This window comes from Osmerus mordax, chromosome 5 (genome assembly GCF_038355195.1).
Source record: "Osmerus mordax isolate fOsmMor3 chromosome 5, fOsmMor3.pri, whole genome shotgun sequence".
Taxonomy (NCBI): Eukaryota; Metazoa; Chordata; class Actinopteri; order Osmeriformes; family Osmeridae; genus Osmerus; species Osmerus mordax.
In genome coordinates this window covers 15988835-16016530 of record NC_090054.1, presented here as the reverse complement: position 1 = coordinate 16016530, position 27696 = coordinate 15988835, and the positions used below count along the sequence as shown (strand labels likewise).

At 47.8% G+C, this 27696-nt stretch overlaps 1 protein-coding gene across 1 annotated transcript in view; it reads right to left on the bottom strand.

Moving 5' to 3' along the window:
• The window catches only part of LOC136943206 (adhesion G protein-coupled receptor A3), an 80345-nt gene that overhangs the window by 5531 nt on the left and 47118 nt on the right, over positions 1–27696 (bottom strand). Inside the window, 5 exon segments of the mRNA XM_067236454.1 lie at positions 231–376; positions 3800–3923; positions 6662–6789; positions 19520–19728; positions 20255–20462. Of these exon segments, the coding sequence (XP_067092555.1) occupies positions 231–376; positions 3800–3923; positions 6662–6789; positions 19520–19728; positions 20255–20462 (815 nt within the window).

Below are 27696 nucleotides of genomic sequence, written 5' to 3'. Positions count from 1 at the left end.
CAAAATACACCCAGAGCACAATCCCAGCGAGATATATCATCTACAGAAAGTTCAGAAGCCAATGCTTTGCTGCACACTCGTTCACAGACGCAGCCTCATGCATACATGGGCAGATTTGTGCATACAAACACTTCAAAATTCATAACCAGCAGCAGAGATTTTTCACAGAGAGGTGATCCATGACTCGGAGTGTTTGAGTGGGTGTGTGTGTGTGTATGTGCTGTGCTTACCTCAGCAGAGGCTGTCTGGGGGGCGCTGGTGGGTCACCGTCCTGGGTCTGTGGTGGCTTCTTGGTCACCTGCTTGTAAATGTTCCTGGCCGTCACCCCCAGCCACAACATGGTGGAGAGCGATGAGTAGTGTAACACCACGCCAACCTGCAGCATGAAGAGGATCACACGTACACACACACACACACACACACACACACACACACACACACACACACACACACACACACACACACACACACACACACACACACACACACACACACACACACACACACACACACAGAGAAAGCATGTCAGATGCTACATCCCTACGTCTCTCTGTATCTTTTTCTCTCTTGATCACACACTACTGACTGGAGGGAAAGCTTTTGCTCGCACACGGTGCCACAGTGCTTGCACTTGCCACCGCAATCAATGTCACTTCAAGGGCCTTTCCGCAGAGTCCGCCTTTCACTCAAGACTGCACCTTCATACCTTTTACAAAGGTGTCAAGAGGAGTTTACTCTGAAAGAGACGTTGAACTGATGTGAAGAGTGATGGAGCTATCAGGGGGAAAAACAACTTTTTACTGGGAGTCTAACTGATAGATATCAACCACCTCTTCACCATACACATCTAGTTAGAGGACAACTAGCTTGAGCTGAAGAGGAGACTTCTGGTTTTGAATGTCGCTCACGTTCAGCTTGTGTACACAAGTTGCAGACGCAAGTGCACCGTTGTCTGAAACACTATTCACTCTCTTGTTTTTAATATTCATGAAACCTATTTGAATAGTAATTGATGTGCAGTTGTTCCAAGGCTTTGTCAGCGGAAAGAAAGCTCCGGAAAAGAAAGCTCAGGAAGAAAAAAAACTTGGAAAGACAGGACGAAGGGGGAGAGCACCTCACTCGGTCCCGTAACTCAAATGTTCGGATCTCAGAAGTATCCTACCCAGTGTGGTATCCATACTTGGATCTGTAGGGAGCAAGAGAGAGCCATACTTGCAGTAGCAAGTGAGGTCATACCTAAAAACACTGAGTCAGTCCAGGTGTGACTGTATAGGAGATCCCCACATGCCCACCAGGGCCGACTGAAGGAGCGCGCAGGACCGGCAAATGGACAGACGGAGAGAATGCAGTGGATGGGGTTGGAGGAGTGTGATGTGAGTGGGGATGTGTATAGCTAAGCTGAGTCACTGTGCAGACCAAATGACTGTTCAGTATGTGATGTGAGTGGGTTGTTAGGAAGTGTGGGGTTACTGCCCCCGTTCCTGTCACATGGTCGTAGAACCTCACGGGGAAAGACAAGACACTGACTAACATTGGAGAAGACAGAGTGACTGTGCAGAAAGAGTGGGCGGAAGGAGTGTGCCAGAGAAAATGAAGAGGGAGAAGAGAAGAGGAGAGGGGGAGAGCTGGAGGAATAGAGGGGGAGGAGATGGCGGAGGAGGAGGGGTGTATCTGCTTGAAGTACTGAGAAGCTGCCAGAACTGGTTCCACGGATCCTTGAAGTTCCCCTGGTTGGGGGAGGGGGGAGGTGGGGGTGTCATGTAGCCATCTCTCCCCTGAGGGAAGAGGAGCCCTGCTGGGCTTGAGAGGAATCTCGCAAACGGCGGGGGTGGAGGGTGTCTTCCTATGGCGGCAAAGTTATCACCACCAGTTCTGCGTGGCTCTGAATAACTTAGCGAAGCCTTGCTAACTGGCATCCAAATTGCAACAGTCTGCTATGTCGCCACTTTCATTGTTGACATAGACAGGGTACATATCAAGACTGTCAACAAAGATTTGACCGTGGAGAGTGTTTCTTTCGTCACAGGCATTGGTGACCTTGTTCTGGAGCGGCTGCTTGTAACTCGCTGCACATGTTGCTCATGCAGTAAAGGTAAATGGGATATGCTAATTGAGGGTTATTAATGCAACATTAAGCAGTGGGGGAGCAGGTAAGTCGATGGCAAAGTGGGAGTGGGGAGGGGGGGGGGGGGCACGGCAAGCGCCAGCCGGGACGTGTCATCTCAGGAGCGGAGAGAAGGCCGTCACGCTTTGACGGGGGCTGACAGGAAACAGGGGCGCTTCGCTGCCGTCCCTGTCACCGTGCCTCGCAGCCTAGCTCGCTGCTAGCTTCCACTGAGCTACACTGAGCTAGCGCTAGCCCCGCCATGTTGAGACGCAGGCATTCCAGCGTGGAAGAGGAGGAGGACGAGCTGAAGTGGTTGTGACAGGAGGATAGACGGCCGCCTCATACCGGCTGCATCGAGATCGAGAGAGGGAAAGAGAGAGAGAGAGAGAGAGAGAGAGAGAGAAAGAAAAGAAAGAGAGCGAGAGGTGGGTGATAGATGTAGGGGATGAGGGGATCTTTGCTGTGGCTGACTGCCCACATGCTGAGTGGATGAGGCAGAGGAGGGACAGCACACTTCACCTGATGAGTCCCCGTCACTTCCACCCATCAATCTGGTCAGATGTGCCCCTGGTTACAGACATCATTCTTCCTTCCCCCCCCCCCCCCCCCCTCTCTCTCTCTCTCTCTCTCTCTCTCGCTCTCTCTCTCTCTCTCTCTCTCTCTCTCTCTCGCGCTCTCTCTCGTGCGCTCTCTCTCTCTCTCGCTCTCTCTCCCTTTCTCTTGCTCTCTTTCCCTCTCTCCCTCTCTCCCTCTCACTCTCACTTACTGAGTCTTATCTCAACACTTAACACAAGTTACACCCAGTATCTTCCTGGATTTCTATGCTTTCGGGGGCTGAGCGGCCACGCCCCTGCATCCAGGCCCCGTGCCCTCAGGGTCTTTCGTGCAGAGCAGGACCCCCTGGAGGGGAGGCACGGCTCCGTCTGGCACAGACACATCCAGCCCTGCTCTACACAGCGTCACATCCAAGTGTTAGTGCAGCCAGCGGGAGAGACAGTGCTCCAGTGACCTGTTCTCCAATCCTACACCGGCATGTGGGGGGTCATCAACGCAGTGTCCCGCCGCGCCACTGGCTGCCTGGCGCCGCCTGGCCTCCCTCGCTAGCCGTGGGCGGGATGACAAAGATACCTTGTGTACAGGCTCAGAGTCAAACGGCGGTGCTGGCGACACTGGCGGCTGAAATCCCCCAAGCAGGCGGTACGGCGGGGCTAATTAGGATGACAGACTGTCTTCAAGGGCCCCTGAGGGAGGGGAGGAGGAGAAGTGGACCTCCAGGGAACGGCTCTGTCACTTCTATCACAGGACAGGGCCAGGCGGTTGTCTTTACAACCATCACAAACACCACCATCACATCCCCCTGGGCTGTGGTACAGAGTAGGCAATAGGAGAGAGACAGTGTGAGAGATCTTGAAAGAAAGAGAGAGATAGAGATAGAGAGACAGAGAAAGAAAGAAAGAAAGGGAGAGCAAGAGCAAGAGAGCATTTATGCACTTCAAGCTCTTGTCTCATTGTCCCTTCACTTTGGATAAAGTGAGGCTCGCCATGTTTCCAGTGCATTAAAGAGGAGCGAGAGGCCAGGTCCGGCTATACATCCTGGTACTCTGCTCCACTGACCACCTCAATAGACATTCATAATCAATTTCCTGGAGAGCTTTGAGAGCGCACAGGGAAATGAAAAGCGAGTGCACTTACGGCTTGACAGATGATGGGGTATTTGATTCGATTGATGCCCCCGGCGAACACTGCGAAGGTCAGGGCCGTGTGGAAACAGAAGTTGAGGAGCATGTGCCATCCCTTCCTGCTGATACGGATGGTGCTGCCAGAGGAGAGAGATAGGGGGAGAGATTGGGAGAGAGAGAGAGAGAGAGAGAGAGAGGGGAGGGAGAGAGAGTGAGCGGGTGAGAAAAAGGAGAAGAGAGAGAGAGAAAGGGAAATAGAGAACAGATGACAAACAGTCAAATAATTAGGTGATATGGCAGATGATTGACATGTCTTGTATTACTGTACATTCCTTCACAAGATTAAACATGTCAACGTTCAACACAGCATAATGTATTATAGGTGTGGTTGTCTGGGGGTTTGTATTGTAAGCACATGTAGCTGACAAGAATGCCCTGTGCAGTTCAGAACACAGCTAAGTCATCCACTTGCTCGAACATTTTATGTGCGCAGCAGAATTTGGCTCAATGGTGAATAAACAAAATAGCAGATGGATTCCAGTACGCTGATTCAATTGAAACACTCCACAATAGAGCACTACACGCACACACACACACATTCTTTGAGAAACGGACTGAAAGTGTTATACACCCTTGGGCTCAGCACTTAACCCGTATTGCCACCAGTCAGTCCAGCTGTTCTGCACTACTGTGTACTGTGCTACACTACTGTGTACTGTGCTACACTAATGTGTACTGTGCTACACTATGTAGGTCAGCCAATACAAATGTACAGTATTCGACCAGATTAGGTTGGAGTCAAAACACTAATGGACCACATCTATTATATCTCCCAACATACAGCCTTCTAAAGGCATTCCCCTCTTGGTGACTGCCAACAGACCTTCAGTGTACCTTACTCATCGAAAAAGGGAATTTAGTTTATAACAAAGCCGACAGAGAATAGCCTTAGCAACCATAACATTTCAAGTGCTGACATTCATCACAAACACTCATTATCATAATCGTAAACCGTGAAAAACAACATCCTTTGATATCTAGGGAGCCTCGCTCGGCTCACCAAAATGGTGGAGAGCGCAGCCTCGGTTGAATGTGAGCCAAGTGCAGCCAGGGAGCGCCAGGGAGCGACAGGGGGGCTGTGAGGCGTGTCCAGGGGACGGCCTGGCTGGCTCTCTGCTCTGTGCCAGCGCGGGGCAAGCTGCTGCCTGGGCTGGTTGTTGCTGCCCAGGTGCTGAACTCCATCCAGGAGCGGGGCTATAAATCAGTCGGGCTCCTGGCTACACGGGAGGGTGTTTTTTCATGGGCTCCCCGTATTGGCTTTCAGTGGGTCAAGTACATTAACCTGGCAACCCTCCACATCCCCATCCCTCCAGAGAAGCACATGACTAAAATATTCCCCCCTCCCAGCACACTCCCCTCGCTCGCTTTTCCTCTCCCCGTAAACCCTCAAAAGGGACATAAAACCCTATAGTGGTGCTGGGAGAGAGGGGAAGGGACTGTTCTCCTGCAATGTCTGCATGTGAGTGTGCTCTTTAACAAGCTTTCATTCATCTTCGGGCGCAAGACGAGTCTTGCACTGGGCATTGCCTTCCTTTAACAAGCTCACCATCCTACATCTGTGCTGGTCTATACACTATCACCTGGTGTTGGGGCTGAGAGGTGAAAGCCAGCCAGCCAATGACAGCCAGCCAGCCAGCCAGTGACAGCCGGCCAGCCAGCCAGTGACAGCCGGCCAGCCAGCCAGTGACAGCCAGCCAGCCAGCCAGTGACAGCCAGGGAAGTGCTACTACACATGCCGCAGCAGTAAGGAGTGCTCAGGCCTGTGTCTGGGGCGGCAGGGAGGGGAGGTGTTAAGCGCGTGCTGCAGCTGGGAGACAGAAGCGCATTGACAGTGAGCGGTTACATGCTGTCTGGATCCAAGCATGCGCAAGCACGCCCACACACACACACACACACACACACACACACACACACACACACACACACACACACACACACACACACACACACACACACACACACACACACACACACACACACAGACACACAGACACACAGACACACAGACACACAGACACACAGACACACACACCCACACAGACACACCGATGAAAACTGTGTTCATTGTGTAATGCTCCTTTATCCAGTGTATTCAGAGAGCTTCCCACACAAGAAAGGCCATGTTGAGGCCATACACTCAGCTGTACCTTTGTCCAGGATCTTCTGCTCCAGTATCTAACATGGACTCAAGGTGAATGTGTGGGCCACACTAATGACATGAATCCAGGCTGCCAACAGCCTCCAGCCCTCTCTGGTCCCTCAGCAGTGGATGAACAGTGGATGAACAGGGAGACGCTAGCTCCTAGCCCAGGGGCTTCACACTCTCATTAACCAGCCTCGAATGAACAAGGGCACGGGAGATGGCCTGAATCCAATGGAAATTTGATTGAGCCGTCTCTTCAAAAAAGGCTTGGTTTGTTAGGTGTCGGTGTTGCACGCACACACACGCGCGCTCACACACACACTCCATCCATCCTGTGCTTTAGATCCGTGACTCAGAAAAGGCTGCAGCGTTTCTTCTTGCCGTTTCTAAAGCGTCTGACTCACACACAGTCCAGGAACAGGACGGACGGAGAGACAAACAAACAGGAAAAGAGAGGTGGTGTAGAGATGGAGACGGGAGCGGAGGAAGGGAATTGCGGCTCCCAGTTCTCCCAATTCCTGCCCCCAGCTTCCCTTTGAATTTAAGGGGGTAAATACAAACACTCAGAAGGATCCAAATAAAGAGCGGGTCCACGGGCCGCACACAGTCATCCACAGACGCACAGGCATGCAGCCAGTCATAGAAGAGGCAGAAGAGGCATTAAGTGGTTACCTGTGATGCACGATGTATGTGATGATGGAGGCGAAGAGGCAGAGCAACATGACCGCCGTGCAGGCATACACGACAGGGTGCAGAAACTCCCCAGGGTACGGGGGGAAAGACAGCACATTCTTCAGATCCTGAGAGAGAGAGAGAGAGAGAGAGAGAGAGAGAGAGAGAGAGAGAGAGAGAGAGAGAGAGAGAGAGAGAGAGAAACAGAGGGAGAGAAACAGAGAGAGAGAAACAGAGAGAAAGAGCGGGAGAGAAAATGACAGAAATTAGGAGAAAGAGCAAAGGAGACAAAGAGAGAGAGAGCAGGAGAGACAAAGTGAAAAAGAACGAGAGAGAAAATGGGAGAGAGACCTCACAGTCAGACAACGCACAGTGCTATTGAAGTATGTTCTCATATACATAAACTCTATAATGACTTGACCAAACCATAATACCTCTTTATAGTATGTCTGTGTAAACACATTTCTATAATAATGTTGTTTAGATGCTTCCAGTCATTGCCTCACAGGGACATTTCTGTAGTAAATCTACTGGGACTACCTTGCTAAATGTACACTGTCAATGAGCAGCAGGAAACACAGCTCAATAATCAGAAAGCAGATAGACAGACTGCTGTTCGGCAGCAAATAGACAAGCTTCCAAAGGAAAAGTATGTCAGGCACATCACTCATGACTCGGCACGATTTCCCCTAATGAGCACAACATAGACCCGAGGCCAGGAGAGGGAGCCAATCATCATGCCTATTCCTGTTAAAGACACTCAAGCAGACGCTTTTTATAGTGGGTGTGGCTGCTGGTCTAAACATCAGGAGAGCTTTACAGAGCATGTAGGGTAGAACACATGCTGACAGGGCTGTTTCATAGATATGACCCAGCATATCATCAGATCCCCCTGAGGTCCTGTGTCTGGGTGTGAGAGAGTGATGCACAACCAGCCGTCTCTTTGCCCAGCCAAGCAAAACCCCCTCTCTGGATTCACCTACAGGGCTGGCTCAGGGGTCCGTAGGGGCCTGTAGGGGTCATGACCCAGACATTCCACATGGTGGGCACTAATAGGTCCAGTCAGGGCGGGTGGGATTGGGCAAGCCAAAGGGTAGCGGATGGGAGCGTGATCTGTGGCATTTCCACTGATGTGACAGTGTGAGAGAAAGACTGGGAGTCACAGCATTACAATACAGCTGTACCCGAACATGAACTGAGTGAGAGAAGAAAGTACGGGGATGCAGAGAGAGATGGGAACCAGAGGGGGGAATGAGAGGGGAATGAGATGGGTAAATAAAGCGAGGAAATAGATGGCAAAGGGGCTGGGGAGTGTGCGCGCAGAGGGGGATTTGGAAGTGCTAAAAACAGAGGCGGAAAGAGATGCTGACATGGAGAGATGCGAGAGGGAGACAGGGTATCTAGGGGACGATATAAAGCTGAAGTGTGGCTCTCTGTGATGGGATATGACAGCTACTGTACTTAAATGGCCGGGGGGGGGGAGGAGGGGGGGGGGAGTGCAGGGGTCGGCCAAGGGTGATCTCTCCGAGTCAAAGGTTCTCATGGGACATATTAGCATCAATGAGCCTCTAATGATAGCTGAGCCTGTCTGCCTCCCTCTCCCGGCCGTCCCCTGAGACTGTACAGTACTTAACCATTTACTAGCACTGCTGACAACCTACTGTAGGGTGACTGTGTTCTCAACAAAGAGTCAGGGAAGGATTTAACCAGAGGGGTCTAGCAGAGAAATCTATTCCCTGACTGAGAGAGACTGTTGTAGCTCCTAAAGCAGCCAGGCAGGGGAGAGAAGAGGCACAGCAAGAGAGAGCTCCCACTCTCTGGGCCAGCTGAGGCCTGGATTTACTGCAGCATTGAGGGGAAAAAGGCTGCATAATAGCACTGTGTTAACAGACCAGCTAACAGGCTAGCGCCCAGTCCAACAAATCAGCTCACAATAAAAGTAGTGAGAGAAAGCCTAGCTGACACATTAACCACTTCAACGGAGGACTGGTGAATTGCTGATATACTTAACTCAGGCCTAATCTAACAAGCCTCGCCGACCATTTCGCTAACGAGCCCATGGCTAAGCTAACTGACCCATTAATGGTCCAGCTTGTATTGAAGGCCCCTGAATGAGGCGCCGCTGGAGAGAAATGGTGGAGGAAAAGGGGGATGGAGACAGAGGATGGGCAGTAGGGAGGGAGGGGGATGTCACTTTCACCAGGCGGATGGGCCCTGAGAAAAATAGCGAGGCACACTACAGGGCACCCAGAACAAATTGTTCCTATGGTTCCTGGTCCCAGTGTTTATGCTCCTAGGGAGGTGCTGCCACTAGGACAGAATGACGCTCTGCCGACTCTCATACTGAGCAGGGGAGAGAAGCCTGCTGGCTGGCTGAGACACTGGCTGTAGCAGTTGCTTCAGTACTATCACGAAAAGACTGCCACCATAACTCATATAGGATACCACAGAATGCCCCACAGTAGATTCTGATAAATATATCTTCATGATAAATAACGGTTCTTTTCGTTAATCCCGCTAACATTGCTCAGTATGGATTTGCAAAACCAGTGTCTGCTGTGCCACCACTTACAAACAAACAGCGAGCCCATATCGATGGCAGGGTTGTAATTCCTGACCTAGCAGTTAAAATGAGTGATAATACCCTGGCCCTGCTGCAGAACAATCCACTTCCTGTAAAGTCTACCAACAGCTCTTCAGTTAGCCAGCCAGCCAACGTCATGTCAGATAAGGACAGAAGCCAGCTTCAAATGTGACTCCTCCACTCCAGTTATTATCATTATTACTATCATATTACATCACGGTGCTGTGCTGTGGCTGGGCTGACTTTATTACTGCAGAGGATGGGGGGGGAGGGGGTAGGGGGAGGGGGGGGGGTCATGTGGTTAGACTCCAACAGGGACAATTCATTAGAGACTCAGACCGAATATTACTGTGGCCAAGCCAGCTGGGTTTTATTTTGGATTAGGGCTGGCGTAGCTACATCTAAGCATGCACCTATTGTATTCTGCAGTCCCCTGCTGTAGCTAAACAGGCCCCTGTTTATCCCACGTCTGTGTGGTTAGCTACAACTTTAATCCAGACTTGGCTCCTGCCCCCACCTCTTCGCCAAAAAACAGATTACTGGTGTCAATTAAACGTGGCCATGTCCATAATCAAGTCAAACAAAAGTCAAACAAGTCAAAAGGAAGGACAGCGGCTTTGGACTACAGTGTCTTCCTGCCTGGAGGGAAACATTGGAGGATATTCATAGATATTCAGAGTTCAAAGGTCCAGCATTCTGTATGATGTTTTGAGTGCTCTGTTACTAGGGTGATGAAATATTCAGATATTTAGAGGGTTAAAGGGGTAGATTCATGCAATGCTGGTTGAGGCCATCCGTCAGAGGAATGGACTAAATGTTTTCCTCGTCCTCATCTCTGCAAGGGGAGTTAGGTGGCTGAGCGGTGAGGTAATCCGAAGGTTGCCAGTTCGATTCCCGGTCATGCCAACTGACGTTGTGTCCTTGGGCAAGGCACTTCACCCTGTACTTGCTGTAAGTCGCTCTGGATAAGAGCGTCTGCTAAATGTAAGTGTAAGGTCAATACGGTTTGTATTCATAGAGCACAGATGAAACTATATATTGCACCTTGAAGGATTACGGCCAAACTACAAATGCTCCCTCTCTCTTTGTCTTTCTCGCTCACATACAAACACACACGCACGGCAACGCACGCGCACAAAATTAAAATCCTTTGGCAGACTGCCCTAGGGCTCCAAGCTGGCATCCAGCGCCATGCTTTATCATCCTTGAACGTGCCGTGTGAACACTGGAACGAAGCTGGGGAGCGAGTGCAAATCAAACCCTACGACCCCCCCCCCCCCCCCCCCCCCCAGACCCGCCCCACCGGACAGCACAGAGCCGGGACCCATCTAACACCTGAGTCTGGCAACGCTCACGTAATCTTTAGCCAACACCGGCCAAGGTCATTCATCTTTCATGTCAGTCACACCTTGGCGTGTCAGTCAGTCGGTCGGCTGCGTCGTCGCAGCATCTGGAAAGCTGGGATCAGACAGACAAGCATCGCACAGCTTCTTTCTTCCCTCTAAATGTTCACAGATTAGGTCAACAAGCCCACTGCTGTGAGGGTAATCAAATCAACTTCAATGAAATAAACAGCCATCAAATCAGGCCGCATTATGAGTTGATGAATCTCATTTGAACTACAATAGAAAAGTCCCCCCAGACCCGTGCTATCATTTGAGGCTCAGGCATGTACTTTGTGTTCTATTTATTTACTTAGACATCAAGTGCCATCGTAGTGTAAGGCTTTCCATTACAGTGAGTCTCCCTTTTTTCAGATTCATGAGCTGCATACTGTATTGGCATTATTTGTAAATATTGTCCTGTCTGTGCAATCAAATAGCACAAAAGACACATTGTCCCATAACTGTCAGTGGAGGTACAGACGCACAGTGACTAATGTCCGTCTGCTTTGTCTAATGTGACTTTGCAAGGCTAAACCTGGACCCAACCACACCCTCTACGAGCCCAGCTCTCACCCTCCCTCCCACACAGAGTATTGCAACACGTTAGTCTGTGATAGCGCATTCGGAGGCATCCAGCCTCAAACAATGAGAGCCTAATCAATGCACACGTTCATGCGCTGGCCTGGTGAAGAGAGAGCCGGCTGGTGGGTGTTGTCTGGGGCTGAGAGGGTGACTCATCTCTCCACACACTACAGCAGTCTCTCCACCACACACTACAGCAGTCTCTCCACCACACACTACAGCAGCCTCTCCACCACACACTACAGCAGTGTCTCCACCACACACTACAGCAGCCTCTCCACCACACACTACAGCAGTCTCTCCACCACACACTACAGCAGTCTCTCCACCACACACTACAGCAGCCTCTCCACCACACACTACAGCAGTCTCTCCACCACACACTACAGCAGTCTCTCCACCACACACTACAGCAGCCTCTCGACCACACACCAAGGCAGTCTCTCCACCACACACTACAGCAGTCTCTCCACCACACACCAAGGCAGTCTCTCCACCACACACTACAGCAGCCTCTCCACCACACACTACAGCAGCCTCTCCACCACACACTACAGCAGTCTCTCCACCACACACCAAGGCAGTCTCTCCACCACACACTACAGCAGCCTCTCCACCACACACTACAGCAGTGTCTCCACCACACACTACAGCAGTCTCTCCACCACACACCAAGGCAGTCTCTCCACCACACACTACAGCAGCCTCTCCACCACACACTACAGCAGTGTCTCCACCACACACTACAGCAGTCTCTCCACCACACACCAAGGCAGTCTCTCCACCACACACTACAGCAGCCTCTCCACCACACACTACAGCAGTGTCTCCACCACACACTACAGCAGTGTCTCCACCGCACACCACAGAAGTCTCGACGGAGGAGGCACCGTCTACTTCAAATACGTACACGCGGTCGACGGCATGAGCGTAAGCACACTCACTGACACGGTTGTGCACGTAAACACACACACACACACTCATGCCTCGTGGGACCTCATGCGGCTCAGCACACTGCGAGGGGAGCATGGGATACGTCTCTTCCTATCTTCATCCTTACAGGTTGACACAATGTGCTCAGAAAGGCCATTTTTCTCCTGTGACAAATAGACTGAATAGAAACATGGCCAAGGGTGACTCGGTCTGAAGGTTTTCGAGGCCGAGTAGGACACAACCAAACACATCGGCCTAGAGTATTGTACCAAGTACGACACACACAGTAGAGAGACTGAACCACTCCCAGCTTAAGGTCCCTTGGATAAACAACGTATGTTTCAGTGCATGATGTTTAATGACTTTCAGCTACTGAAATCACTACACTCACCAGAGAGTCGTCTTCACATCTGCTTCTGCCTGGCCAACACATCTATCTCTCCCTTGCTATCCATACCCCTCCTATCTCTCTCTCTCTATTTAACTCCCAAGCTCTGTCATCCTATGGGAACAATGCAGTACTGCTAGCTGGCAACATAAAAAGCTGTGTAATGCTAGACCACTGATGACTCCATTAGATTTGCCATAAAAACCACATTGTCTCCAAAAGCACTTCAGAGTGAATTTGCCTGAGCTCCTTGCCAAAGCAAATGTGCTTCAATGCTGCTGCAACAATATTCAAGCTTTCCCCCTACCGGATCCAGCATCCAAGCTTGCAAAGACACTCCTTACCTGTACAGCAACTGTCCGTACGACAGGGAGAGTAGGAGACAGAAGAGAGAGCAACAAGGCTTGAATATGAATGGGACAACCGTGTGTGCACTACGCTGCTAAAAGCCAGAGAGTAAAAGTAGAGGAATGAGAAGGTGAAGAGGGAGATAGTGAGAGATAAACAAAGGCAGAGACAGATAGTGAGAGGTATATCATTATCTTCAAGTCCTTATAAAACCTGCGGTTGTGACTCAGACCACAAGCCCTGATGCCCCCCCCCCCTCCCCCCAGGGCCCCCCTCCGTTCCCACGACGAGGCAATCTTTCCTTCCATTTTTGATTATGGATTGCGTGACATGATCTTGGCCAATCCCATTTCGCCAGCTGACAGTTATGCTGGCAGTGCCATTTAGCTCTAAGTGGGCGCTCCATCTTTTCCAGCAGCCATTTACATGTTTGTGTCTCATTAGGACATTTTTTTAAGGCTGGCCCAGTGTCTGGAGGGCGGAGGGGGAATTTCACTGACCAGATTAGTTTTCACCTTTGATACGAGAGCATATCGCTCACCCGCTGGAATGGGATTTGGGGAGCGAATTGAGTGGGCTTTGAAGTTAAACCGCTGCCGTGCTAAGGCCGATCTCTAGAGAAATACTAATGTGCAACATGACTCACACACACACACACACCCAAACACAGGCACACACATCCACGTACTGATGAAAGCTCAACACCATGCAAACACCCCCAACCCATGCTCACACCTCTATGCCATACACACACAAACGTAACCTTGACAAATAATATAAGTATTTTAAACACATGCTCTCAAAATGTACTGTATATGCCATGTGGCAACACTCCAACAATTGGCATGAAAACATCTTGTCAAGCAAAAGCCTCTGTTACACCTTAGGACCCCACTGAAGTCACCTGCATAACAGCATGATCCAGCATTCAGGCACATTACATTCACAGTACCCAGGAACCGAGCACAACCGCGGAGAAAATAATTTGTTTGAATATTTCAATTCCGCTGAGCTGATAAGGCATTCAAAGGCTACTTAATAGAGCTTGCCACAGATACATCCCCCCCCCTCCCCCCTCCTCTTTGTCGCCCACCTTCAAATCATACAAGTCTAATTTTCTCCTGTCCTTATCAGACCCTGAGGTGCACTGGGGCCTCTTCACATCAGTAAGATACCACGTAATTAGGAGTCTGCATCCTGCAGCAGCACAGAGCACATCTCAGGGACAGTGACAAAACAGAACTACAACCCCCAGCACTGACCTTGTCCCCTAATGCAATGATAAGGTCATGCAGTCAAAGTTCAGAGGTCAATGTGATGCGGCTGCTGTACCACAGTGCTGGTGTAAACTACTGGGAATTAGTCACCTGTGACCTGGAATGGGGACTAGTACGCTAACAAATCCTTCCCCTAGCCAGTTGTCTGGGCAATTGATTAGAGCAGCTGTTGTGGCCTTTAACCCCCAGGCTTCCCTGATGTCCCTGTTTCCCATCTCCTTTTTTTCTCGCGAGCTGCCAGCTAGAACAGCACAGCAAAAGATGTGTGGGAGACCTGGGGGAGATGGGCTGTCTTGGCTGACAAGACAGGCAGACAGCGGAGCCAGCCAGCCAGCCGAGGCTGGTCTGGATCGCACTGTACCACGAATGGTCCTAATAGAGGGGAAATCAGCTCTAAATGTGTTTGTCTAGACTGGCCAGAATTTTGTAAATGAGGTGCTGTCGGGTTCACTTAGAGGCACAAACAATAAATAGCAGGGGAGTCAGGTGGCTGAGCGGCGAGGGAATCGGGCTAGTAATCCGAAGGTTGCCAGTTCGATTCCCGGTCATGCCAACTGACGTTGTGTCCTTGGGCAAGGCACTTCACCCTACTTCCCTCGGGGGAATGTCCCTGTACTTACTGTAAGTCGCTCTGGATAAGAGCGTCTGCTAAATGACTAAATGTAAATAGTACTCCTCGGGAAGGAGCCTGTTACCCGCATGGTCTCCCGTCCAGGTTTGGAGGCAGCTTTCTGGGCTGTGCTACTGGGTACAATGTTGTAGCGGGAGTCTTGATGAAGAGCTTGAGCTGACTTGTTGAGTTTGAGATTGTCTGAGGGATTTGGTGTAAGATGTGACAAAGAATAAACTGTCTATTCAGAGAAAGATCTAGGCGTGCTTCCTTCTATCAATAAGCAGTTAGCATACCGTGCAATTGTTCAAAGTCTGGCAAAAACCTTTAATCAGGACAGAAAGTCAACGATATGATTATTGTTCATAAATTACATTTGTCAGCATGGATAGATTAACAATTGAAGTCAGTGTAGCTTTAGTCTTCATAAAACTGCTGGGCTCCTTAGGCTGCCAATTACCCAGTTATTTTATATAAACAACAACAAAACTGTGAAAGCACTGAATAGGCCTTTAACTTCCTATGGATTGTATTGCTTTGTTGTCTATGTACAAATCCACACACATACAGTACAAATCCACACGGAAACACACACACACCTACAAACACATCCATTTATTCAAGACTTCCCTTCTGCTGGGAACAGCAATATTATAATCTTTCCACTACTTAGATGAAGACTAACAGTCATTTGAATACCAATTGGCTATAAAGTAATGCAATTTGTACCCAAAATAAGGCCAGAATGAATAAGGCCTGATGAAAAACGGAGGCGTGTATCTCAGTCAATATGATAAGTCAGGGAAGAAGAGAAAGAAGACGCGAAACGGACTGCTGGCTGACTCCAGCAGTGCCCGGGAGAAAAGTGTTGATGGTCCAGATTAATGGTGGGCAGAGCTCCTCAGAACTCATTACTCATGAAGAAAACAATCTGCATCACACGCCAAACCATTGGCAAGCAGCAATCTGTTAAGGAAGCGAGGAAGACCACTTGCTCAGCTCGACCAATCACACCAAAGTGATTAGCTAGCAGCTCAAGCCAAGCTCAGACTGGACAGCTCAGAACTAGGAGGAGTAACGAGAGCTGTAGCCTTCCAAACCAGAGAGACCGTTCCAAACCAGTGGTTCTGGCGTTGGTGTAAATCCACAGCCACGCGTAGGTGACTGCCTTCATACAGCCTCCTGCTCTCGACAACATGGCACTGGAAGCTACAAATAAAACTTGGACACATTGAATTTGATAGTTCAATTCTTAAACTGTAAGTGCCTAAACACTGTGCAAGAAAGTGAGCCAATTAGTGATATCAGCTGTTCAAGCTGCCAACTAAAGCAACCTTTTGTCCCGTGAGTAGAGAGCAGATCTTTGTGTTCCCTGCGTGTGGCCATGTTCCTTCTTTTGCCTGGCTGCACCAGCAGAAGGCTGGAGGCAGGAGGCAGCCTGGTTGCCCACGCAGTGCTGGACAGGGATGTGTGTTCCTCCATACGCTGCCATCTTTTAAACAAGAGTGGGAGAACTGCAGGTCAGGGGTCACCATGGGGGGACTGGCTTGCAAATTGTCAGCATGCCCTCCTAGCATCCTTAGGCCCCTCTGCTGTGTCACACACTGTGACACTCACATGGCACCGAGTGTACTTTCACCATAAAACAACACAGGCAAAACATTAGTCAGTATAATGGCAGCCGATCACTGGTATTCTGTTTGTGTTGAGAGGTTTCACCTGAAAACAAAGTCAAAGCTATTCTACGAAAGCGAACCTTACAGCTCATCTATTTAGCTTCACTCAGACACCTAATGTGTATTATGTGGTGCTGAGCCATCACTGAGCAAGACTATCTATTTTCTATTAAGCATCACACAGACAGCTTGTCCTAATGGGCATATGACAATATATCTCTGAATTGCTTCTCTGTTATTGGCCTATGGCTTCAGAGCCTTTGTTATTATTGGATACTGACAAAAGCCAGCTTCCCTGCATTCCGCTCTTTCTCAAAAGGTCTGTTTGTGCATGTTAAACAGGGACGCAATCAGATGGAGAACTTTGCATCCTACGATGCCCATGTTTTTGACAGAGAAAAAAAAAAACATACAGCTGGTTAAGAGGGAAAAGGCTTGTCAATCTTGATGAAGACTGATGATCAGGCTGCATTGCTGTAAATGAATAAGTCAGCCCTCCCTTTCCAGTAGAGACAGGCCTAATAAGAGAAGGGGGCTGGGCCACTCCAAACTACACCAGACAAGACCAAGCCATGCTGGGCATGTTTAATCTAACCAATGGATTGGAATGAGACTGGCACTGTCCAAGGTGCTGAAAGCTGGAAGGCAGTGTGGTAGTGGTCTGTAAGCCCACAGAGTACCACAGTATCCCTTAACGATTCAGACAGTTAATAAACATTAGTAGTCTTAGCATCCGGTTGCTTTTTTTTTCTTCTTTCAATAAAAGCCTATAATGAAGGGGGTGTAACTAGTGATCTGTCTGTTTGTAAATAGCAAATGTAGTTCTACAGTTACTCTGACAGCAGCAAAATGCCCTGGGGGAATATCCTACCAAGCAACACATGGATGATGGAGCTTGTCCAATATCCTTCCTCATTGAACATTCTAACCACTGATAGAAGACAGGCTCTCTCTAGTTGGTGTTCCTAAGCCAAGTCAAAAGCATGTCATTAAACCCCTTTGTTAATATCCCAAACAATAACTGGACGGAAATCCCCAGGGACAATTGTATTGGTCTGTCACACTATTTGTAGACTAATCACCTTCACACACAAGCCCCCTAAATGCTGAATAAAAACTGCCCATCACATAAAGGCTGGAGACTGTGGCGAGTCGCTCTCTCTCTCTTGCTTTCTCTCTCTCACCCTCTCTCACTCACCCTCTCTCAATCGCTCTATCGTGTGGACAATTTTCTCAATTTTCCATCGTACAAAGCAGTATTTTATGGCCAATCCTGTCATTTTGTTCTGAATGGTTTACCCCCACATTGGTCGGTATTGTACAATATAGAGTTTATATTTTCAGTTTGGGGCTTTGATGTGTAATCCAGATAAGGGGTCACCTCAAACTGCTCCACATAACCTCTGCCTGTATATATGGGATGATAATGACAAATATATCACAAAAGTGATATGACAGTAAGAGTTACGTCACAGTATGTCTTTACTGCAATGGTTTTAAAAGATTATGGGAAAAGTTTGGACATGGGTCCATGAATGGTTCCTTGAATCCATTGAAACAGATGCTAGCTTCCCCTCAAACTGAGGGGTCAGGTTATTTTTTTATAATACTGTGTGGCCCATGAATCCGTTCTCCACTGAAGGATTAAGAAAATATTATAGTAGCCTGCAGGAGCATGACAGCCCTCTCAGCTGGTCATTAAGAGCTTATGCAACAGGTTTAATGTGCCAGAGCAAGCCTTAAAAGAACACACCGCAAAAGCTGTAGAATAGACAGGAGAGTGATGTCACGAGTCCGTAAATAAGGGTCCTTTTCTCGGGCACTGCAGAGACATACTGCGGGTGTGGTGACTGCATTAGCAAACACGCGATCTTTTCCGCGCAAACATCCGAATAAAACGCAAGGTCTTCTACCACTGACCGTGGAGCAACAGCTCCCTATACCACCGCCATCACTTCTATTTGACATGCCCTGAAGTTCAAATCATTAATCTGGTGTCACGTCCATTAACTAAATTGCCTCGCGATCTCACTTTAGTCTTGAGCTGACAGCCACAAGGTACCCAATGACGGCGCGCTGTCAAGCGCACCGAAAAGCGTCTCCCCTTGACCAGGTTGGATATTAAATATACATACATTGCCTCGGCCCCGTACAATAACAATCTGACATCTCTGCGCTCCATTTAAGAACAACTTGGTATTCTAAACACAACTAGCTCGCTCCCAGAGTCTTCTGCGCTGCTTTTCCCTCTCCCATCTAAAAACCAACACTCTTTCCTTTGGGGTTTTCACAAGCATATTTCTGAACATGAATAGCAACAAAATTGAAGCGCCTCATAAATTGTGCAGGTAAAAAGCTACCATCATTTCAAGCACACCACTTTCATGCACTACCAAGGACTGACCTCCCAGTCTAGCGAATCCCACTCTTCGGTAAACATCCGGAGGATTGCTGTTCGTCCAAAAGCGGACCAGGCGCAGCGGCACTACGGAACGACTGAGCGATGCGATGCCATAGCGCTATTGGTATTTTCCACATGAAATCAATTTTAATAGGGAACGACTGCGAGAGAAGGCTTCCGAAAATACACAATGCGACGTCAAGACCAAGCAAGCTAGATTAACGATTCCGTGCTTTACAACCGAACACTTCGGTGGGAAAGGTTGGAACCAATTAGTACACCACTTGCGCTCGCAGGCGAATACTGACAAGGCGCACGTTCTATTGAGCATCGTTTTATTTCAGATGCTGTAGAGCTTTTGGAGGAGGAGGCACTCAACAAAATCAACAACTTCTCTCAAAAGCATTTTACTGGCTATAACATAACAAAATAATGTCATTCTTAACCAGATAATATTGCGCAAATTGCCATAGACATTTTCCTCGGCGGGAAAACTAAATACAAAGATTTTTAAGGTCCCTTTTATCATAAAGTGTTTGGCAAAACACGTGACCCTCCTTTCCTTTGTGAAATGGGTGCATTTGATACATAATAAGAAACAACCAGTTCAAAAGGTTGGGAACAGTGGGTCTGGTGAGGGGGAGGGAATGAATGACACCACTAACTGTACTCACCATTAGCACAGCAAAGTTATTGTGATGAGTGCAATGAATAGTGGTCGTGTTGCCCGCGGAGCCTGTTATGTGGCACCCCTCTGCCCGCCAGCCACCGTGCCCATCTAGCAAGTCAAAATCCCAATAGGCTGCGGTGGGGTCTACACCCAGCGCAAAGTGCCTGAGAGCGATGGTAACGGAGTGCACGGCGCTTCCGAGGCTGCACCCATCTGCAAGAAAGCAACACATTATGTTAGGGAAACCAAGTAGAAAGTCTTAAAGTGCAAAATCCATAGCTAGTTGGCACGCACAAATAGATTCGGGCGCACACACAAGCACAAAATACACACACACTTTATTTGCAGTGGTTGTTATAGGTTGTAAAATCAGTAACTTTAATGTGTGTGTATATTTATACTTCATTCAGTAATAAGTTAGGGTTGTGCATCGGCTAGATACATAGATTGTAAGATCACCCTTTAGGTATCACCAGTGAGTTAAGTATATGTTGTCTACGTTAACAAATGGTGACGTATTGATATCAGGCAATAAAGCGTGATCAGATGTGTGACAGTTGAAAATATGAATGAAAGACAGACAAACGCATAGAATAAAACATGATTCTTAGTCGACGCCTGCAGATAACGCCGAATAAGGATATGTTACATGCATGCGCGTGTTCCTGTGTTGTCGACAGCTCATTGTAGACAGACCGTTGACATCATAGGCATGATGATAAAATGGATGTCCTCTTACCTAATTTGGTGAAAGCAACTGGTGTTGAAACACTCCTACGTTTTCCATCATCTGCAAGATTTGACGAATTCCCTGTGCAAGGAAAGAGTTTCCCATTTCGAAAGACAATAAACTGCAGCTTGCAAGTCGAGTTATCAACAGATTGCAACGCTGAGGGGATAGGCGTACCAGCCAGTGGTACATGGATTGAGGCGACTGCCACTGAGTTCTGCGGATGGAATAAAAAAGGACAAAATAAAAATTAAATAATGCCATTCGCTATTGATGCGCTGAAAATGTTAACTCCAGAAGGGCAAGACTGACAAATTGCTTCCCATGCGGAGGCGACCAGAGAGATCAAGTAAGAAGGGGACTAGGGTATCACCCGGTACGTCTGAAGCGCTCTCGTGCGCCTATTTGGTCAGGCTCCCTGCCGCAGAGGTGGAAATGGTTCTTACCATTTCAGCTCCAGGGCACATCAACACTGCAGCTTGATTTAAAGAGACAACCGGCCTCACTTTATCTTCCCCTCACAATTCATAAACACCACGGAACTCCCTGAAATGATCCTATGTAAGCAATGGAAGGAACATTGAAGAAGAGACGTGCATGCGGATTATTTCACGCGCATTATCTTGGAGGTTTGACTGCACTTTTAAAACCCATAGCAAGTGCTGCTCTACAGTGTCTGAGGTCAAACGTAATCATATAAAGAGATTTCCAAAATGCTAACGTCAGCTATAATACACGTATATATAGGTAGATGCAGTCAAACTGAAATATGTTGCTGTTCTAAAATTACAATATGTCATGCACTTCGGATCTAAAGAATTGTCTGTCTATGTCGCTACAACTAAAATCGATACCATATTTCTTCCTTGTAACTACTTAGGAGATTGTGGGGATGGATGACAACTAAATTTAGCAATAGTTGTAGATAATGTAGCAAAATAAAAACGTCTAGGTTCATGAGGTTTAAGATCTATAATCACTGTCAAAAGAGCCTCACATCAGCAGTTTTATTCTCCAAATGGGACAGGGTCCTCCCTCAGTGACATGAGTGCACCTGCTAAGGTGCCCATACCACCTGCCCGTCCAGAAAATGATGATCTCATGTTTAATAACATTACACAATAAATCTACAAGCCTATATGTAATTGTAATTTCACTGAATGTTGGAAGCCAAGTCTCTGCTGTAGTGCTTCATCAAGATTCAGTGCAAGAGAAATAGGTGTCTTAACTCCTGCTCCTGATCGAAATTCAAGTTATCCTGACCAACCATTCCATTACACTACGGAGGACAACTCCATAAAGTCACATGGGGCTACAGAGTACTTTAGCACGATTCCTTCTCTTTACTACCGCTGTGTGAAGCAGCCTGTGCTCTTTTATGGCCAAGGTTTGTTGGCTATTCGTTTCTGCATTGACTCACACTTGAAAGCCTATTGATTTCCATCCCGCAGAGAGAGAGAGAGAGAGAGAGAGAGAGAGAGAGAGAGAGAGAGAGAGAGAGAGAGAGAGAGAGAGAGAGGGAAATGGAGAAAGGGAGGTAGGAAGAAAGAGGGAGAGAGAGAGAGCGAAAAGGGGAGAGAAAAGAAAAGAGAGATGGCAAGAGAACGGCAGAAAGAAAGTGTGAGAGATACAGAAAGAGGGAAAGAGTGAGAAAGGGGGAGTGGGACGGAGAAAGAGGAAGAGAGAGAAAATGGAGTAGGGAGAGAGAAGAGAAAAGAGGAATAGAGAGATGGCGAGAGTGACAGAGAGAGAGCCACAGAGAAAGAGAGATAGAGAGAAAAAGAGAGAGAGAGAGAGACAGAGACACAGAGAGAGAGAGAGAGAGAGAGAGAGAGAGAGAGAGAGAGAGAGAGAGAGAGAGAGAGAGAGAGAGAGAGAGAGAGAGAGAGAGAGAGAGAGATAGAGAAAAGGAATGCCTGCCATGGAATTTATTTGCCATCGTAAGGCTTAAGCAACCACTCTGTCTCCCAGAATGAAAGGATATAGTCATCCAGGACAGTGTGGAGGAGCACCAGAGGGGTGACATCAGAGATGCCAGGTGACAGACAGGACTGGCAGCACTACCTTCAGATCCAATCACAGGCTGGGCGCATGGCAGCTGACCTCATAAGTCAAAGCGCACAGCACACCACCAGAGTCCTATCTTCTATCCTCCACCCATATCCCCATGCCACCTGACTCTTCATCCTTGCTCCTCTTTCCCCGTCTTTAGAGGCCATATCTATGGGATTTATAGTCCCGAGGCTGTTTGGAAGCACGAACAAGGCCTTCTTCTAACAAACGTTGGCTTGTTCTTAACGCTCTAAAGGAGGTATGTTTACACCTTAGACCCACTTGGGACCTCACACTTCAGACTTGATTTAGTCAGGCGCTGCAACGCCACCTGACCTTCCCCGAGTGCCTCCCCTTTCGGATAACGTGGCATGCTGTCGCCTTAGTAACCATTATTACTCCACCCCCCACTTCTATCCTTTCTGTTCACTCAGCTGTTACCTTCTCTCTACCTTCCTTACAATTAGACTGCCTTAGCTGTCAAAATGTTTCTTGTTTTCAGGCAAAGAGCCTCCAGAACAATGTCAACAATCACCTTTTTACCTCTGAGGTATCTGTGGTGAGATGATCAGTGCCTCTCCTCTCCCCTAATTTCCCCCCCTCTCTGTTCTTGTTCCTTCTCCTCTTTGTGCTAGTTTACAGTATACAAGGCAATGGTATACATGTCATCTACAGTATACAAGTCAACAGTATACAGTACAAGTTAGTATACAAGACTTCAATATCACAACAGCTACAACAGTTGCTTGCAAATATATTTAATATGAACTTGCACATGCCTTTCTTGGAAGGTGCTTTCGAGGAGAGCAGCAGTTTAGCATTTATTGAATCCTAATTGTATTATTTGAAGTAAAAAAAAAAAAAATCTCTAAAACGATTTTCATGGTTGAGGCTTACACTGCCTATTCCTCCTGAGCATTATTGTCGTGTTCTGTCGTTATCATCGCTCACTGTGAGAAATTAAAACAGGCTACAGGGTTGCTATGCCAACCAGCTGCTTCCCCCAGACAGTTGTGTGTGTGTTTGGGGGGGATTTGAGTCAGGAAATAAAGCAGACACCAACAGGCGTATGACTCCAAATGATCTTAAAAATATATAAAAACATCAAATTCTTCAAGTAATGGGATACTCTTACAGCAAGCTGGAATACTCATACTTTACTCTGTGAGAGTTCAAATCAATCCATTCTGTTGATCTAATCAGGTCATTCCAGCTACTCTAATGCAATGTAATCATTTGCAGACGCTTTGATCAAAAACGACAAACAGTACAGGGGAGATTTAAACCTGTAACATTGCAAAGATGTTCCGAATTCACAGCAGGCCTACAGCAAAGATACGTTCTTGCCACAGCTGAATAGTCTGTTCATATCCTATATGTTTTTCACAACAGGATGATTGAGAGGGATGTGAGGCAACAAGGATGGGCAAGGTGTTGGGCTCAGCAGCACCAGTCGTCAGTGTGCTGTTACACCCAGACAGATCTAACACAGAACAAAGACCTGGTTCTCCACCATCCCACTGGGATCAGCCATAATGGAAAGGTTAGACTGCATATGTTAATGCACTTTATAGTCATTTCAAAGCTATGCACAAATAAAAGCTTCCAGGCAAGTGCTTGAGAGACAAAGGCCAAGTCCGGGGCTTTCTATTTATTTAGTTATTCATGTTTTTATTCATTCATTCATAAAAGAAAACGGTAGATACTTGTTCAATGTTTTGATCACTCTCTGAAAGAGTAGATGTGAGTCAATGGAAGTACATCAATTAATTACACTTGTTTTTGTCAACCAATCTCCATGAATGACAAAATAAGTATATATGCAACAGGTCAACTGGTTCTCATTTGAAATTGTGCCCACATATTTTTAGAAACCCGTCCAAAACTGTGGAACCACTGGATGCCTCCCACACTTCTCCAGTTTGACTCAGCCTCAAGATATCTTGCCTAACGATAGGGGATAGGGGTGAGGGGGTGGTGTGTGTTTGTTTGGGGTGGGGGGTGACACTTGACACTGCACTAATAGTTGACCAACACACAGCTAATGTGGGTGTGCAGGGCTTGCCTGAGTGGTGAAACAAAGCAATAACTTGGATGAGGCCACAGGGGGTGTCTCTGCCCAGCCCACACCAGTCCAAATCACATAACCTGTGCCTTCAACCTCTCCATTCAAGATCTGTCTCTGCTACCCTGTACTCTCCAATTGTTTCAACCTTCAGTTTCATGGGAGGAATTGCAGTCCAAGAGACAAACCACAAGATAACAGTGCAATAAAGTAAATATGCTGTTTCCCTGATCCACTTAGAGGGCCTCCCATTCTCTCACTAGAGTCAGAGTTGCTGTTGTTTCTGACATAAAGATGGTCTGGGTTGCCAGATATAATGAAATGTTAGACATGTAATATTTGTCAGCAACAATTTACTATATGCATCTTAAGAAGCAGCTGTCAGAATCAATAGTTCCTCTCCAGATATTGCATTGTACTTGGATTTTGTGATTAAATGGGATCTTTATTTCATGTGAGCAGGAGAAAACAATGGTGCCTGCAAGAGCCTTGAAGATTGTAATGTGAGATTAGGCTCCCAAGGTGAAGTGAATGTGACCTGCAGCCTTTCCCCCCCGATTCACTTTTTCACTTACCTTTCAGTCTCTGTTTGATTTCTGTGTGAGTTATTTACGACAAATTCTGTGCATGGTGTGCATTTGACCCCAACTAACGCCATCTGAGCAACTGGGGGACTACAATTGCAGGATGAGATGCTTTTAAACTGACATTACTATACCTCCTATTGAATTCTTTGGAATAGTTGAACTCAACAAATTAATTCCAATGAAATGGTTATCACAGTAGAGTGTTATAGATTCTAACTTCAACCACTTCCTACAATTAGGCAGCTAGAGGAGCACATACACACACACACCAGTGTGTATTGGCACGCACGCACGCACCCACACACAAACACACACACAAACATACCAGTGCAGATTTGCACATACTGACACACACACGCACACACACTTCCAAACGCAACAGTGCGGATTCACACAGCATGTGCACACACACACACACACACACACACACACACACACACACACACACACACAGGTAAGGACAGAGATACACATACACACCCCTCTGAGGTCCGTATCACCCATGATGTATGGAGTGTATTAGTTCATAGTAATAACCATTGAGAGATGTTGGCCCATGAAGCCTTTTCCAATTTATGATGCTGCAGCAAGGAGCTATAGCTACTGATCCTCGAGTGTCTCCATGGTAACCTGGTTATGAAGCTGTGTGACTTAACAATTTCATTGGAGTGCAGGGAGGGGGGGGACTGGGGGACAGTGGGGAGGGTGGGCTTGGGGGGGGGGGGGGGGGGGGGGTATTAGGCAGCGGCCTCCTGGCCGACAAAGTGCCTTTACATCAAAGTGGCGAGATATGAATATTCAAGTGTGAGAGTTCCGAAGGTTTGTCGATTCATCAGCCAAATGATGGTCTGCTTCACAGGGCTGCCTATAGATCTGCACAAGGGCCATCATCTGAAGTCATAGCAAGAACCTTCGGAGCCAAAGCTAAGGTGGTTTGGGGTGGCTTTGCTAATCGTGTGCCAGTGTCCTGGTTGTGTTAGTTAATGTCAGTGTACTACAGCTGACTAGATGGCACAGGGAAGGATTTTCTGATGCCATGACTGAATAGGAGAACATGTCATCAATCGTTCACCTCCAAACGCCTAACACATGTAAATAAATGAGATGTCAAAGAGGCAGGGGGATATGGCTGTCTGCATGGCAAAGCCTAATCACAATGAGGCTGCGAAACAGATCTTGTGAGATGAATCACCTCTGCGCACATCTAAACTCCATCACGGGGGTCCTGCGATTTCATCACTGTGTTTGATGATGCGACAAGCTGATTGATTCCAGCTGAACCCTCGCAGTAGTCAGCCTCGGGCAGGAATGAACCCACATGTGTCAGTCACACACACACACACACGGGCATACACATGCCTACACGTATTTACACATGCCTACACACACACACACACACACGCACACGCACACACACACACACACTCACACACTCACACACATACATATGCATACACAGGCCTGCACGCATGCACACATACACACATGCAGGGAGATACACACATTCTGTCACAAGTCATCATTATTTGTGGATAGAGCCAAAAAGTGAATGTGGACGACCCATGGTCATGTCCAGCGTGTTATATCTGGCGTGCAACATAAAAACGATCAAACATTAGAGACTGTTGTGTCTGACAGTGTTTACAGTTCAAATTAGTATTTATTTCATGTTCATAAACCTCAGCCGTTTTACCAAGATTAATTTTACTGAGGAATAGACTCTGAGGGAGAGAAAAATGCTTTATATTTATGGCAGCCTCTAACCATATTAATTCCTTCCCACTAATCCTTGGCTGCACCAAATAAAACTGTAATGGCTTTGTGGCAATCTTTATCACTCTGTCTGATGATGAACTCACTGGCAACAATGACAAACTCACTCCCAGGCCATGGAACCGTCCATCATAAGTTCCCACATAAAGTGCATGTGTGTGTGTGCATGCTTGGGCAAAAATAATGCTGTTACGTAACTACAAATAGACATTCTTCCAAATACATCCCACAGCACAGATCATGTCCATGAGGTGGCTTTCCCTAAACACGTGTCATAAGAATAGGTGTCACATGACAATTTTACCTTTTCCATGAATGTTTCTACCCACATGCCAAAACAATCATTTCAGACTAGTTGACCCACACTGAGTCACATGGTGTTTAGCGTGCTCCACTGCCCCCGTGTCTCCCTGGGCAGCTGTTTGAGGTATATTTTGGTCTTTGTTTATTTTGAACACAGACAGAAACAGAGAGACAGGAAAGAGAGAGACAGAGAGAGAGAGAGAGAGAGAGAGAGAGAGAGAGAGAGAGAGAGAGAGAGAGAGAGAGAGAGAGAGAGAGAGAGAGAGAGAGAGAGAGAGAGAGAGAGGGGATGACATGCAGGGAATGGCTCGGGCCAAAATTGAACCCGGGACCATGCGGTCAGGCTTAGCCTATGTGGTACTCTCTACCCGCTGAGCCACCGGGGGTGTGCACCCCCTGGGGAATCTGTTCAGCATGCTGCTGAGCATTGCCTGGGGCCTGCCTGCCGTCTGCAGGACGCCACTTTTCTGGCTGCCAGAGAGAGCAAGGACCGGGCTGCGATCCAGGATTTATGGTCGTGCTCCTGTGGCACAAACGCATATCCCTTTAATCGATCTCCTGAAGCATTACCATGGCCCTGATCGTTCAGCCTCTTCCCTGTCCCCAACCCCCTTCTCAGCGTGATCAATGAGCAGCCCATGCGTGACTACCTCCTGGTAGAATAGGTCAGA